Source organism: Protomyctophum parallelum, assembly GCF_964188405.1.
Source record: "Protomyctophum parallelum genome assembly, chromosome: 4".
Classification (NCBI taxonomy): Eukaryota; Metazoa; Chordata; class Actinopteri; order Myctophiformes; family Myctophidae; genus Protomyctophum; species Protomyctophum parallelum.
This window is the reverse complement of record NC_139700.1, coordinates 43,630,854-43,643,313: the sequence shown is the minus strand read 5'-3', so window position 1 is coordinate 43,643,313 and position 12,460 is coordinate 43,630,854. Positions and strand designations below refer to the sequence as shown.

At 41.1% G+C, this 12,460-nt stretch overlaps 1 protein-coding gene across 5 annotated transcripts in view; it reads left to right on the top strand.

Annotated features, from left to right (window-relative positions):
- ptprz1a (protein tyrosine phosphatase receptor type Z1a) overlaps window positions 1–12,460 on the top strand; it is a 94,873-nt gene that overhangs the window by 40,690 nt on the left and 41,723 nt on the right. For all 5 annotated transcript variants that reach the window (XM_083763926.1, XM_083763927.1, XM_083763925.1 and 2 more), the window contains exon 3: window positions 9,262–9,441. In XM_083763926.1, the coding sequence (XP_083620052.1) occupies window positions 9,420–9,441 (22 nt within the window). In that variant the 5' untranslated portion in view covers window positions 9,262–9,419. The remainder of the gene's footprint in view (window positions 1–9,261; window positions 9,442–12,460) is intronic.

Here is a 12,460-nt window from a genome sequence, read left to right as displayed (position 1 = left end):
TTAGTTGACTAAAATGTATTTTGGCGGCCCGTCGTAATGGCTCATTTTACACTTGTTGAAAATAGCTGATCTACAAGCTCACAACGCGCGACACGTTGTGAGCTACATCATCAAGGTTAATGTAATGAAGTAAAGGACATGTACCACACTTCCTTCAGATTCCTCCCACTGGGAGGGAGGCAAACTGGAGCTGAAAGTTCAATGGAATACATTGAGATGTGGATGGACAAGCATAATAAACACTATCTATGAATGATTTATACCAGGGGTCTTCAACAGGGTGTCCGGGACCCCTAGGGCCAAAGCCGAAAATCACCGATCTACAAGCGAGGCGTTGTGAGCTTGTAGATCTGCTATTTTTGGGGTGTAGAGGGACAAAAGAGCAGACCAAGAACAAGTCTTCTTGAGGGAGTAAGTCGTTAACTGTCACTAATTGACAGAGCTGTCAAACAAATCTAGATATCTGATCTGAAATCTATGAAAATGTTTAATCTGCAACACAATATTTGTATACAAAAAATATATAGTTGGGGTCCCTGCTTCATCTCTCTCTCTCTGTCTCTCTCTCTGTGTCTCTCTCTCTCTCTCTCTCTCTCTCTCTCTCTCTCTCAGCTAAAGGGTCCTTGGCCTGGCTGAAAAACGTTGAAGAGGATTTATACATTCTCAGAATTAGAGACCCATAAGAGTCCATTTGGACCCCGCCTCGTGGTCCCTGGACCCGATGTTGAGAAATGAGTGGTCTTACCCCCCCGTCCCCTCGGCCCTCGCCGTCACCCCTCTTAGCTATGTGGGCATCACATCAGACAGAATGTGGGTGACATGGTGGTCATGAGGGGGGGGAAGCTGTCACGCACAGTAGGGCAGTTGTGGACACAGACAGGCAGAAGGAGAGCATTGTTTCGCCAAACCGACTTTGCCCACTCCTCCTAACGCCACCCCAATGATGCCTCACCCCTGTCTACCCTCCCCTGCCCCCGCCCCCTGACCCTTACTGTCTGTATGATTGCATAATATGAGCACAAAACACAAACATCCCTGCATGCACAACCGCTTCGACAATGACTCCGTCCGCTCAGCTGTAGCCTGCTGTTAGGATTTAAGACCCAAATAAAAGCTGTTAACTTCAAGGCATGATGCAAAGGTCCCCTTTGGTATGGAAGTAACCTCATATAGGTCATATAGGAAAAGATAGAGACGGGTTAGATCAGCCTTCATTTCTGAAATATACACGTTTTTGAAAATGGCTGCCACCATTTACAGCAATACAGCAGAACCAATATTGTTGCTTCTGTTAAGACTTACTTACTGTATGATGCTGCCAGAGTTTTTCAGAATAAAGGCACCCAGAGTGGCAAGCAGATGGGCAGATTTTTACTCTGAATAGCCCTATACCTTCCATTTACCCCCAAAAACTTATACTACTTGTGGCCTTAGCGGCCTCATCAAGGATAGCGTTTTGTTTTGTTTACTTTTATATTATTATAATTTTCACCTAGATGTTTTTTATTTTTTTGCAATCTCTCTTAATCAAAGTCTCCTTTGACTGACATCTCTTTGAACAACTAAAATTCAGAACTACAAATATCCCAGGAGGCAGCTAATTCTTTGTGAGATGAACGTATAATGTTGGTCTTTTAACACAATACGTAACTACTGTATGATAGTCAATAAGTTCTATGATAGTGAGTAACTATGATAGTTATTTTCAATGACATCACCCCTCCAAACAAGGAATTCTGGAGCAATCATTAAGTGATGAGGCAAGAGGAGTTGTAGACTATTCAAGGTGGTGAAAGAGATGCTTACTTGATATCATGGGGGAAAGTACATATAGGCACACACACAGATCGGCTGTACGGTAGTTCTGCCAATGAACTCAGGGATTAGACCATAGTTGATTTCTGGGGTCGCGGCCTGAAAAGGTTGAGAACCACTGATGTAGATCACTGAGACGGGTCCGTTTCATTAGTCCGACGGCTTGTTATTCCGACATTACTTACCCTAACCTATAACCATAACGGGGTGAGTCTTAGCCGGCCACGTTTTGTTGGACTAACATGTCGGACTAATCTCCCAGTGAGACATCATTTCCTGGGTCATCTGTAGCTGTATTTGACATTTGGTTTATGTTTTGTATCCAGTTTCATGTCGATACTGTACTTTTATTATTATGATTTTTTTATGATTTTAACTATTTTTGGCAGGGGAGCGGGAGCATTCGAACATGGGGCTAAATGTGTCTATTTTTTTTATTCCACAATATAAAAAAAAGACCTACTGTATCTATTTCAGGATGATTAACTATGTTCCAGACCCCTATGGATACAAGCCTCCTCTCATCTGGCTATGAGCCACATCCTTTTATCTCCCTGCCTCTAAAACAAACGTTGGGCCAGATAATACAGTAAAACCCTCTGCATGTCAGGGACCAAATATCTTGAAGGGAAAAGTGTGTAAACAGCTTTTCATGGCAGATGAATCATGGATCCCTCTGCCCCTTTGAACTGACAGGGAACTAGCTTAAACATACGTTTCTTCTTTTTCTTGGCTTTTATCTACAGCGCACAATAATGTGTTCACCCTTCAACTAGTGAACGCCTCTGGGATAATACCTGTGAACAATAGCAGGAGGACTGAGTAATCTTTTTTTTTCTTTCTTCTTTTTTCTGTGGTGCGTTCCATTTGTTTTGGCAATAGCTCAATATCAGTTATCTGATATAGTTATCTATATTAGCAGACAATTGTACAGTTGAGACCAATTACTGACCGACCAAGTGCACTAAGTGATTCTAGAACTTTTTTCATTATTTCTGGAAAATAAAAGATATATTTTTTTTTCTTTTTAATGTTTGGCTGAAAGTGGTTAATAAAAATATGTGAAAATAAGTACCGGTTTCTACAGTCTATCTATACCGTGTATCACATGTACGGCAGTGGATTGAAATGCCGATTTAAAATCCGATTAATGTGAAATGTTCGGCGGTGGAGAATAAATTATGCAGAAAAGAACTGACTGAAGTTTAATGTAAATACTATAATAATAAACTTTATTTATTTTTATAGTGGTGGCAATTGCCACAAATATTGCCGCTGCTTATCATCAGCATAATAATAATCGTCTTCAAAAACAAATTGAGGGGCAGGCCCTCATTTAGAATGTAGTAGGACTCCTACTGGACTGGTTGACATTGACAACACATAGTGCTGCCTAAAGCTCAAATGCAGGGTTTCAATCCTGGGTTAGGAGGACATAAAAGTCACGGATAACAGTTTTCACCCATTCTGGGCGGGAACCCAGTGTTTTAAGCATTATGTTATGCTTTAGCTGTTGAAAAATACGGGATCTACAACAATCTATCAAGTTCATAGCGCGGCACCGAGTGCCGCGCTATGAACTTGTATAGGTTTTTAAGCCTAAATGGGTTAACCCACTAAAACCGGAAAGCATCCGTGTCATTTTAGATTTTTGCTATAATACTGTATATACGTACGTGTATACATCACACGTTTTGTTTTACTTCAGAAAACTCTTAGGATTTAGAATGTTGGTTTAGAACAAGGGTTCTCAAAAATAGAAGATATAAAAGCTCAAAGCGTGTCACACAAGCTTGTATATATCTGCTATTCTTGAACTTTTTTCAGTCATTCTGAACACAACTCTTCTCTTCTTCCGGCCGGCCGGGGGGTCCCTGTCCTGGCACAAAACATTTTCAGATGGAGGTTGTCCGCACGGCCAAATACTGTACTGTACTGTACTGTACTGTACATACTGTATTGTTTTGGCATGAACAAGTTTGAGAACCACTGATTTAGAAGGCATTAATAATAGAATCGGCCTCGGGTCTTAACGGTCTTAACAGTAACACTATGTTTTTTTTCTTTACTCCTTACTTGTGCGTGCGTGCGTGCGTGTGTGCGTGCACACGCATGTATGTGTGTGTGTGTGTGTGTGTGTGTGTGTGTGTGTGTGTGTGCACGTGTGTGTATGTGTGAGTGTGTGGTTATGTGGAGTATGTGTGTGTGTGTGGTTTCGCCCTGTCGTCCTGGTAGCCTGCCAGCTGAAAGAGATGAGGTGGTAAAGTGTGCAGTCAGTCAGTGCATGTGTTTCCATGTTTCCATCAGCCATTGACATGCTAATAATGGCCCTGACCTAAAAGCCTATCTGGCCTCATTTAGTCTCCTTTTGTGCTCTGGCTGGAGGTCGGTTTTACCTCAAGCCTGCAAATGAGCCACTTTATGACCTGATCCGGTCTCCCTGTTTTGCATTGGGTATGTCATTATAGAAGGAAAAAGGCCAAAGATTTCCCCCAAACAATCATAGTAGCCTATTATCGTCTCTGTCAGGTGGAAACCACCATGTTCAAAACGGTTACTTTTCAGGATTCATGTAGAAATAGTAAGGCCTGCGCGCAGAAACGCATCTGTTTGGTTTGACTGCTGCTGTGGATCATTTCTGCTTAATTTCTGCTCCTTATCCGCCTCTCGTTCAAGGATCATATATCGTTTAAATTAAAACGATAGCAATGTAAGCTAGCAAAGTAAAGCAAACTATTTCTCAGTTTTTTTCCCGGATTGTTTCCGGGGGGTGGGTTTCAGAGTAAAAGCGGCCATGTCTCCCCAGCACCCCAGAGCTTCTATTTTGAAGGAATTCCAGCGCTGATTGTGTTAAACAAGACTTTCTAAGACTACTACAGAGCGGCTTGTATATTCCTTTCTATACGTATTTGTATCTGAATCTGCACCAACTATATCCCCTGAACTGGCGACCTTGTCCTTGAGTCGAGCGAGCCTTTCCCTTGAAGTATAAGGCTAAATCATGCAATGCCATGCCAACCTGTGTTGATCCTCGCCGAGAACAAGATCTAAATGTCTCAATAGAAAATCAGGGATAGCCCAAATAAACCCATCGCAGTAGTGTCAGATACAATATATTGTATTCACTATTAACATAATCTAGATTGGGCACATTGACATTTTATTCACCCAAAAAAGAAATGGATTGTAGTTTTAAAGTGTTAACACTCCATCTTCCCATTGGCTGTGACATATAGTACATTGTTGTATACCAGTGTAACAACAGGACTGTGCATACTGCATAGTACTACAACCAGTTGCATGGAGGGAAAAAAAAGGAAACTGTGGGACAATTGACCAAAATGTGCTAAATTAGCCTCATGGTGAGCTTTTACTTTGAGCAATTTTCCGAGTGGTCTGGTTCAGTGTGGCAGACAAGGAAACTAGAGTCAAATTATCGCTTGGATGTTGGGCTAAATGGAACCACATGTAGCCTCCAACGTTTGAGCAGTGTTGCCATGTCCGTTTATTATAAGCAACTTTGTAAAGTCTGCAGTAAATATTGGTATAGTTGCTCCTTTTAGGCTTGATTTCATAGACGTGTTTGCTAAATGTGGCAACACTGCGTGTGAGTCCATGGGGTGAGGTGGTACACATTATGCCCTGCAGATGGTAGCGCCCCCATGTGACCATCAATCTGTTTAGGTGTTGACAGCCGAGCGTCAACTCTGACTGACGGGACAAAATCACAAGCAGATGGTAGCACATAGTGTTGCCAGATTCTGACTGTTATGAGCACCATATGCACTTGAAACCTATAGGTAAAGAGAAGTCCAACGTGATTCAGCCAGCAGAAGGTACTGTAGAAGGGCTCGTCTCTGCTCAACAGGGCAGGGACGTGCAGAGAGTGTTAGAGGGGCAGGGGCTGACATCCCGTAAGAGGGCACTTTTAGACAAAAATAGCAGATCTACAAGCTCTCAACGCGTTGCGCTGCGGCGCGTTGAGAGCTTGTAGATCAGCTATTTTCGGGGCGCAACCCAGCACTCTTTAGCTAGTGGAGATGCGGTGTACGACATGGATTTCTAAACACATTTGTTCAACACGAAATGCTGCGTTCAAGTTCAGGAGACTTAGGAAAAAAAGGAATTCTCCTGAATACTGCCTTCCGGTATGGCATGGAAAGGAGGGGCATTTGCATTTCTTTCACCATAGTGAAATAGCTGCATTCGTGGTCTGGAGAGGGCAGTTGCTTTACAGACGGGGTAAAAGGGCATTCTGTGTCTCTGTGTGCACGTCCCTGCAACAGGGACAACTTGCATCAGAGAAAATAATAATATCTGGGCACTTCAGGAGATACTCAGATAAAATATACTGGAGGACTGATGTTTTCACTTTTGTCTTCCTCAAAGTCAAACAGAACAAAGGAGAGAGGGGAGGGTATATACTGTATATAACCTCCCCCTTGATGAATTCTGCATAGAAAAAAAGTGAGCAAAAGAATAATCAATATATCAAATTGAAAAAGTACATCAATATACAATGTATACAAAATGGCGGATCTACTAGCTGTGATGCGATCTGTTGTGTGCTTGTAGATCCGTTATTTTCGAAACATCTTGCAAAAACAAAAAAATATGTTTAGAAAATATATTTTAACACAAATCTGGTACGCACTATACCGGTTGTGAGTGAGCTACAAGCCTACAACCGTTGTGAGCTTGTAGGTCTGCTATTAATGGTGTACAACACCGTCGTACGACAAATTAAAGGTGTTCATTCAAAACATCAGAAAATATGAGCAGAACAGGAAGTCCTACAGTCATATAACCCCGCATGTTTTCCAGATTGCTTTTTCAGCAGAGCGCCAAATGTCAATAGTGGACTAAGATTAGATCATTTTGGCAAGTCAATGGGTTGATGAATGAGTGGCATTGTTTTGTTCCCTTTGAAGGGCAACTGACTCTCAAAAGGCTAGTGGATGAATTCAATCTTTTATTATGTGAGACAAGTTCACTGTAACACTTTCCGTGTAGGATTTTGCGGTTTCCTGCATCCAATATTCTGTCAAAATAAGCACAAATTGACTTTTCTTTTTGGGAGCAGTATATGATTGAATATAGCTCTGGGCTATATTTGGGTGGCACTGTTTAAGAAACCAGTTAAAAATACATGTGAGAACATTTGTTTCCAATAATGCTACAGAGTAGACCCACCTGGAGGTGGTTAGCTTATTTGCTTGTTAGCCAAAGTAGCGCACCTGCAACCTTCCTGTGTTTTAAAAGGAGAGACGTGGGGGACGGTTTTTGACCGAATGTCACCCTGTTGTTTTGAACATTTTGTGTTGGAGAGTGTAAAAACAGTGACCTTTCTTGCGTGTCAAAGTGCAGTAAAGGTCTCGCTTGCTTAGTAGGTAAACTGGTTATGGATCGACTGTGCTTCTAAATACAAAAGAGCAGAAAAAAGAGGCGGATATTCGTTTGTTCTTTTATTGCTTTAGTTCTCGAGTTGCTAAGAAACGAGTGTCTCTGTGCCAAATGATTCAGGGTAACTGCAAGGTGTTTGATGATATTCATGATGGAGTGAAACGGGAAATTAGGTGAGTTTGAAAGCCAAGTTCTTTAGTTAGAGCCCACATTGGCTCTAATGCCAGCAAGTCCCAAATAAAGTCTCACAAAAGTCCTGCAAAAAAACAAAAAGAAATAACATTTATTGATTGATTGATTGATCGATCGATTGATTGAATACATTATTAGTCATAAATGTAAACAGCACGTGGTACAGATAGACAGTAACAAAGGGATAACACAAAAAGGTCCTGGGGACGTGTTTCCATTGTGGTCTGACTCCTATATTCAATTCATCAACAACATACACACATTCATCAAAATGGGCTTCAAAGCATTCAGTTCTGTGGTCCCAGCAAATGACGTAATGACTACTTGTGCCTGATACAGCAGTGGTGACAGATTACATACATGTATACATACAGTAGGAGCATTACCTTTAATCCTCCCGACACTAAAACATATCGTCATTACGTCACCATCAAAAACCAATTACACTCTGGCATTGGGTCCTTTAATCCACATCTTTATTACGTCATCATTGAGAGCTAGTTATACCAGTTATACCCTGACGTCATATGCTGGGACGGTGCATACGCATCAAAAGTTGTGCAAAGTAACCACAGTATACCGCTAATCAACTTACAAATTACATATACATATACACAGAGGCATTTAGTAACCTAATAATTCAACATTTCAAACGTTCCTTCACAGAGAAGCTGAGATTTGACAGTTTGTAGCGGTCGACAGTACTTGCACGCTCTGCTTCTGTACTAGTGTGCAATAAGCAAGTAGGCACTCAACAGAGTGCAGTTCTAGTTATTATTATTATTATTATTATTATTAAGGCTTGTTTTCATGCCATCATTCTTGTCATTTTTGATGGTGTACTGTAATTGACGGTACCTTACTATTATAATATATTTTCTTTATTCTGGTCACTTCCTGTAGGCTGTGTTTAGATTTGTTTATCCTTTTGCAATGTTATATTGTGTTTGGTTTGCAGTAAATTAGGCATTTTCCTGCACCTCTGTACCACCATACCCTCGACTTCCGTAAAGTATTGTAATTGAACAGTTGGCCTTAGTGCCACTATTAGCTCCATTCTATGAGTTCTTGGCTCGACGCCACTCTACTCAGCCTTACGCCATAGATGGTGGTGGGTGTGTCAGTTTAATTACCCTCATTGCAAAAACGGCTTGTTCATTCATTTTCAAACGTGTACATAACACACCTGCTTTGATGTTGTATCCATACCTGACGAAGACCCGTTTGGGGTTGAAACGTTGTCATCCTACTCCTTAATAAAACTACCTCTGGGAGCTGCTAACAGTGTGCGTGCCTTCCCTTTTCCTAGTTGTAAATGTGGGCTTGTTTCTAAAGTGGAGTTGATTATTTGGGCTTGTTTCTAAAGTGGAGTTGATTATTTGGGCTTGTTTCTAAAGTGTAGTTGATTATTTGGGCTTGTTTCTAAAGTGTAGTTGATTATTTGGGCTTGTTTCTAAAGTGTAGTTGTTTATGGAGAGTTGATAACCAAATGGACCCTTTATTGATTGATTGATTGTTTGATTGATTGATTTTTTTTAATTTTATTTCACAGTATGCAGAATGGGTACAAAAAACTTACTTTGTCCATGATAATGCAGTTAACTTGTTTACAACAGAACATTTAAAGACGTACAAATATACACTTCTATAAAAACAAAAACATGAAATCATCATATACAGAAAGTAACAAAGGGAAGAATCATGTACAGTATGGGGAGAAAGGGGTGGGGGGGAGCTCAGACTTAATTTACAGGGGCCAGTTTTGAATTGCAGCCGTCTGTCTGTACCTCACAATGCAATAATTGGGGCCTCTTTAACTCACCAACCATGATTTTTTTTTTTTGTTGCCAGGAACCCTAAACCAAAAGCACTGGGCAAAGAAGTATCCGTCTTGCAGCAATGCCAAGCAGTCACCCATCGACATCGAGGAGGACCTGGCTCAGGTGAAGCTGCAGTACCAAAAGTTAACGTTCGACGGCTGGGAGAACGAGACGTCCGATAGAACCACCATGAAGAACGACGGGAAGACGGGTAAGAGACCAACGCTGTCTCACCCCCCAAATCATATTGTAACACATGTGACCAAATGTCAACATGTGACTTGAAGGGGGAAGGTGCAAAAATGTGTTGACTTTTGAAGAATCAACAACAGGACTTTGCAACGTTCAGCATGGTGACTCGCTCGTCTAAGCTTGCTTGGCGGTGGCTCCTCTGTGGCTCAAGTCCGTTTGAGACGGCTCGCCTCTGTTGTTTTAACTGTTTTTATTGTCGGACCGTCAAAAACACTGAGAACTGGACCAAAACGTCCCAAAGTCCCAAAAAGTCGACGTGCCTATTTTCCACAGTTTGACGTTTGGTCAGTAAGTCACAATATATATGACTTTTGGGGGTGAGACAGTGTTGGACAACTTCACAGCATCACCGACACCTGCTCATATTAATGATGTCATTGCAGTAATTACTCTGAGATATAGACCTCAAACCCACCCTTAGGCAGACATCACTTAACAGTTAGCAATCACTTACAAATATGTAAGTGTGTACCGGTACATAACATAAGTGACGGTGTCGATGCAAGGTGTGGTGGGGTGGGTTTACAAATGAATAGGAGAAAATGTATAGAACAAAAACAGTTGTTCAATATATTTGTTTACAGATTCATTCAGAATGAACATAAATGGCTTCATTCAGTGACTACAATGTCAACCTGCATAGTGCGTTCTTCCACCCAAATAACCCACACTCCTTTTTTTGTCCACTTTTGTCCTTTCTTTTCCTCCATCCATTGCATCCCAAAGTGTTATCTTTCAGTTGCGTAGTAGTAAGACCGTTTTGGCCTACATTGGAAAACCTAGGGTCAATCATGATCCATGCCACATACAGTAGCATGCTAGTCTACTCTGGGATATACCATTACCGGCTCTTTATCTGTGAGAGTTCAAGGTCTTTTGTGGATTCTTCTCTTAAGTGGCATGAAATACAATAGCCAACAATGTGCGTTCAAGGTAATTGTTCAGTGAAATTGTATACCACAGAGGAGCTTTGCCTGCTGAGGAGTCTAAAGTCACCAGGCAAGTCCAGTGTTTCAGAGTCAGCAAAGAGAGATCACTGACGCATTCAGCTCAGTTTAGCCCTTCTTTATACTGTAGACCAGGGGTGGGCAACTGGCGGCCCGGGGGCCACATGCGGCCCCCACTTTCACTTAATGCGGCCCTCAGGTTAATGTCAGAATACTGATATAATATTGATTTCAACTGTTACAATTCCACAACATGCAAACATGACCCGCTTTAATTACTTGCAGTCTAAATTAGTAGCTCATTGTTCAACACAAGTATAATTAAAGGCATTTGAAATTACATAAAAATGTTAATTTTCAGGATTCCAATTCAAAAATAGCAAAAAATTATTAAAGATTTAAATTCGAATCTACAAGCTCAAAACGCGTCGCAGCGTGGCGCGTTTTGAGCTTGTAGATTGGCTATTTTTGCTACGACAGTAATATATGGCCCTAGGGAGTGAGTGTGGAAATATAGCCCTCTCCATCGTCAAAGTTGCCCACCCCTGCTGTAGACAGAACATGGGGTTCTCGAGCCTGTGAATCTAGAAGCTCACAACGGCTGGTGTTGCGAGGCATAGATCTGCGATTTTCACAATATTTATCTGTGGAACCAAGTCAAACAAAATGTAATGCCACTCGACATCTTAAGAGCCAAGTTTAACTGTATTCCATTATGACGTGAGTGAACCCTGACTGAATTATAAACCTGAGTACTGTACAGTATATACAAAACAAAAAACTAACTTTGAATGTGTGCATCTATATAGCAGATAATATTTCTGTAGATTTTTCATTTATACATTTCATTTAGTTGCAAGACGTACTATAGGGCATCTAGTCCCATCCCACGGCCTGTTTCTGGGGGGGAAAGGGTGAACTGACACAAAATGCAGTCAGGGTGATTACAACTGATGACTGAACTGTCAATTCATTGGTCTGCTGTGTATGTCCCACCCCAGGCCAACCTGACCCCAAATAGGGCCCATAGAGTCTATAATAATGCCGGATGGCCTCCCTGTGCAAGCTTTAGCAATCAATAGTATGATACTATGGGCTGGATTTTGAAGGTGCCACCCACATGGGTAATACATAAATTGGCCTCGCTCTGCGCACAATCGTATTATGAAAGCCTTATCGGCCCGTGTTGAACGCACACACATATGGCATACGACGTTCCTGAATATTTTAGCCCCTTGACCTAAAAACACTCAGCGCATAACGATAAGACGTGGGTCTGACCACCTCTTAAATGCAAAAAACACTGTTTGATTTTACACTTGAGCGGCTCTGGGAGGCTGCTGGAGTGTTGCCATGTCTGTTTATTATAAGCGGCTTCTTTTTCTGTAAAGTTGCTTGTAAATATTGGTAGTTGTACTAGTTGTGGTTGCTTTTCTTGTTTCTAAAGTGGTTATTTGGGCTTTTCTCCTAATGTTGTTTAAACCAGTGATCCTCACACAGCACATTCCCATGTCAAGGATCCCCAGATTAATGCATTTGCCCAACTAAGGACGGCTAATCCAAAAATTTAATTAAAAATTTCCAAGATTACTTTTGAAAATAGCAGATCTACCAGCTCACAATGCATCACATTCATTCATTAAAAATATGAACTCTGACTGCAGGGGGATATATAATGATCATTATAACAATGTGCAAGAACATACAGTATTTAAAAAGAAGGAAGAACTTTATATTTGTGGACAATCAAAATATGTTTTTTTTATTTTAATGTGGTGTCATTAAAATTAATCTGGATATGGCAGACTCACTATCTAGAAAAGAAAACATGGCACTTCATTTAAAATAGGTTACAGACCCCTGTTATATGCGCTTATTTTGGGATTATTTTTATAGACCTATTTACTTGTTTCTATGAGACATGGCAACAGCGCTCTTTGTTGCGTCTTTTTTTGGTAAAATGTTGAGATTAGAAACGGCCATAATTCTTTCATTTCTCAACCTAAAAACATCTCCATAATCCTTGGGAAG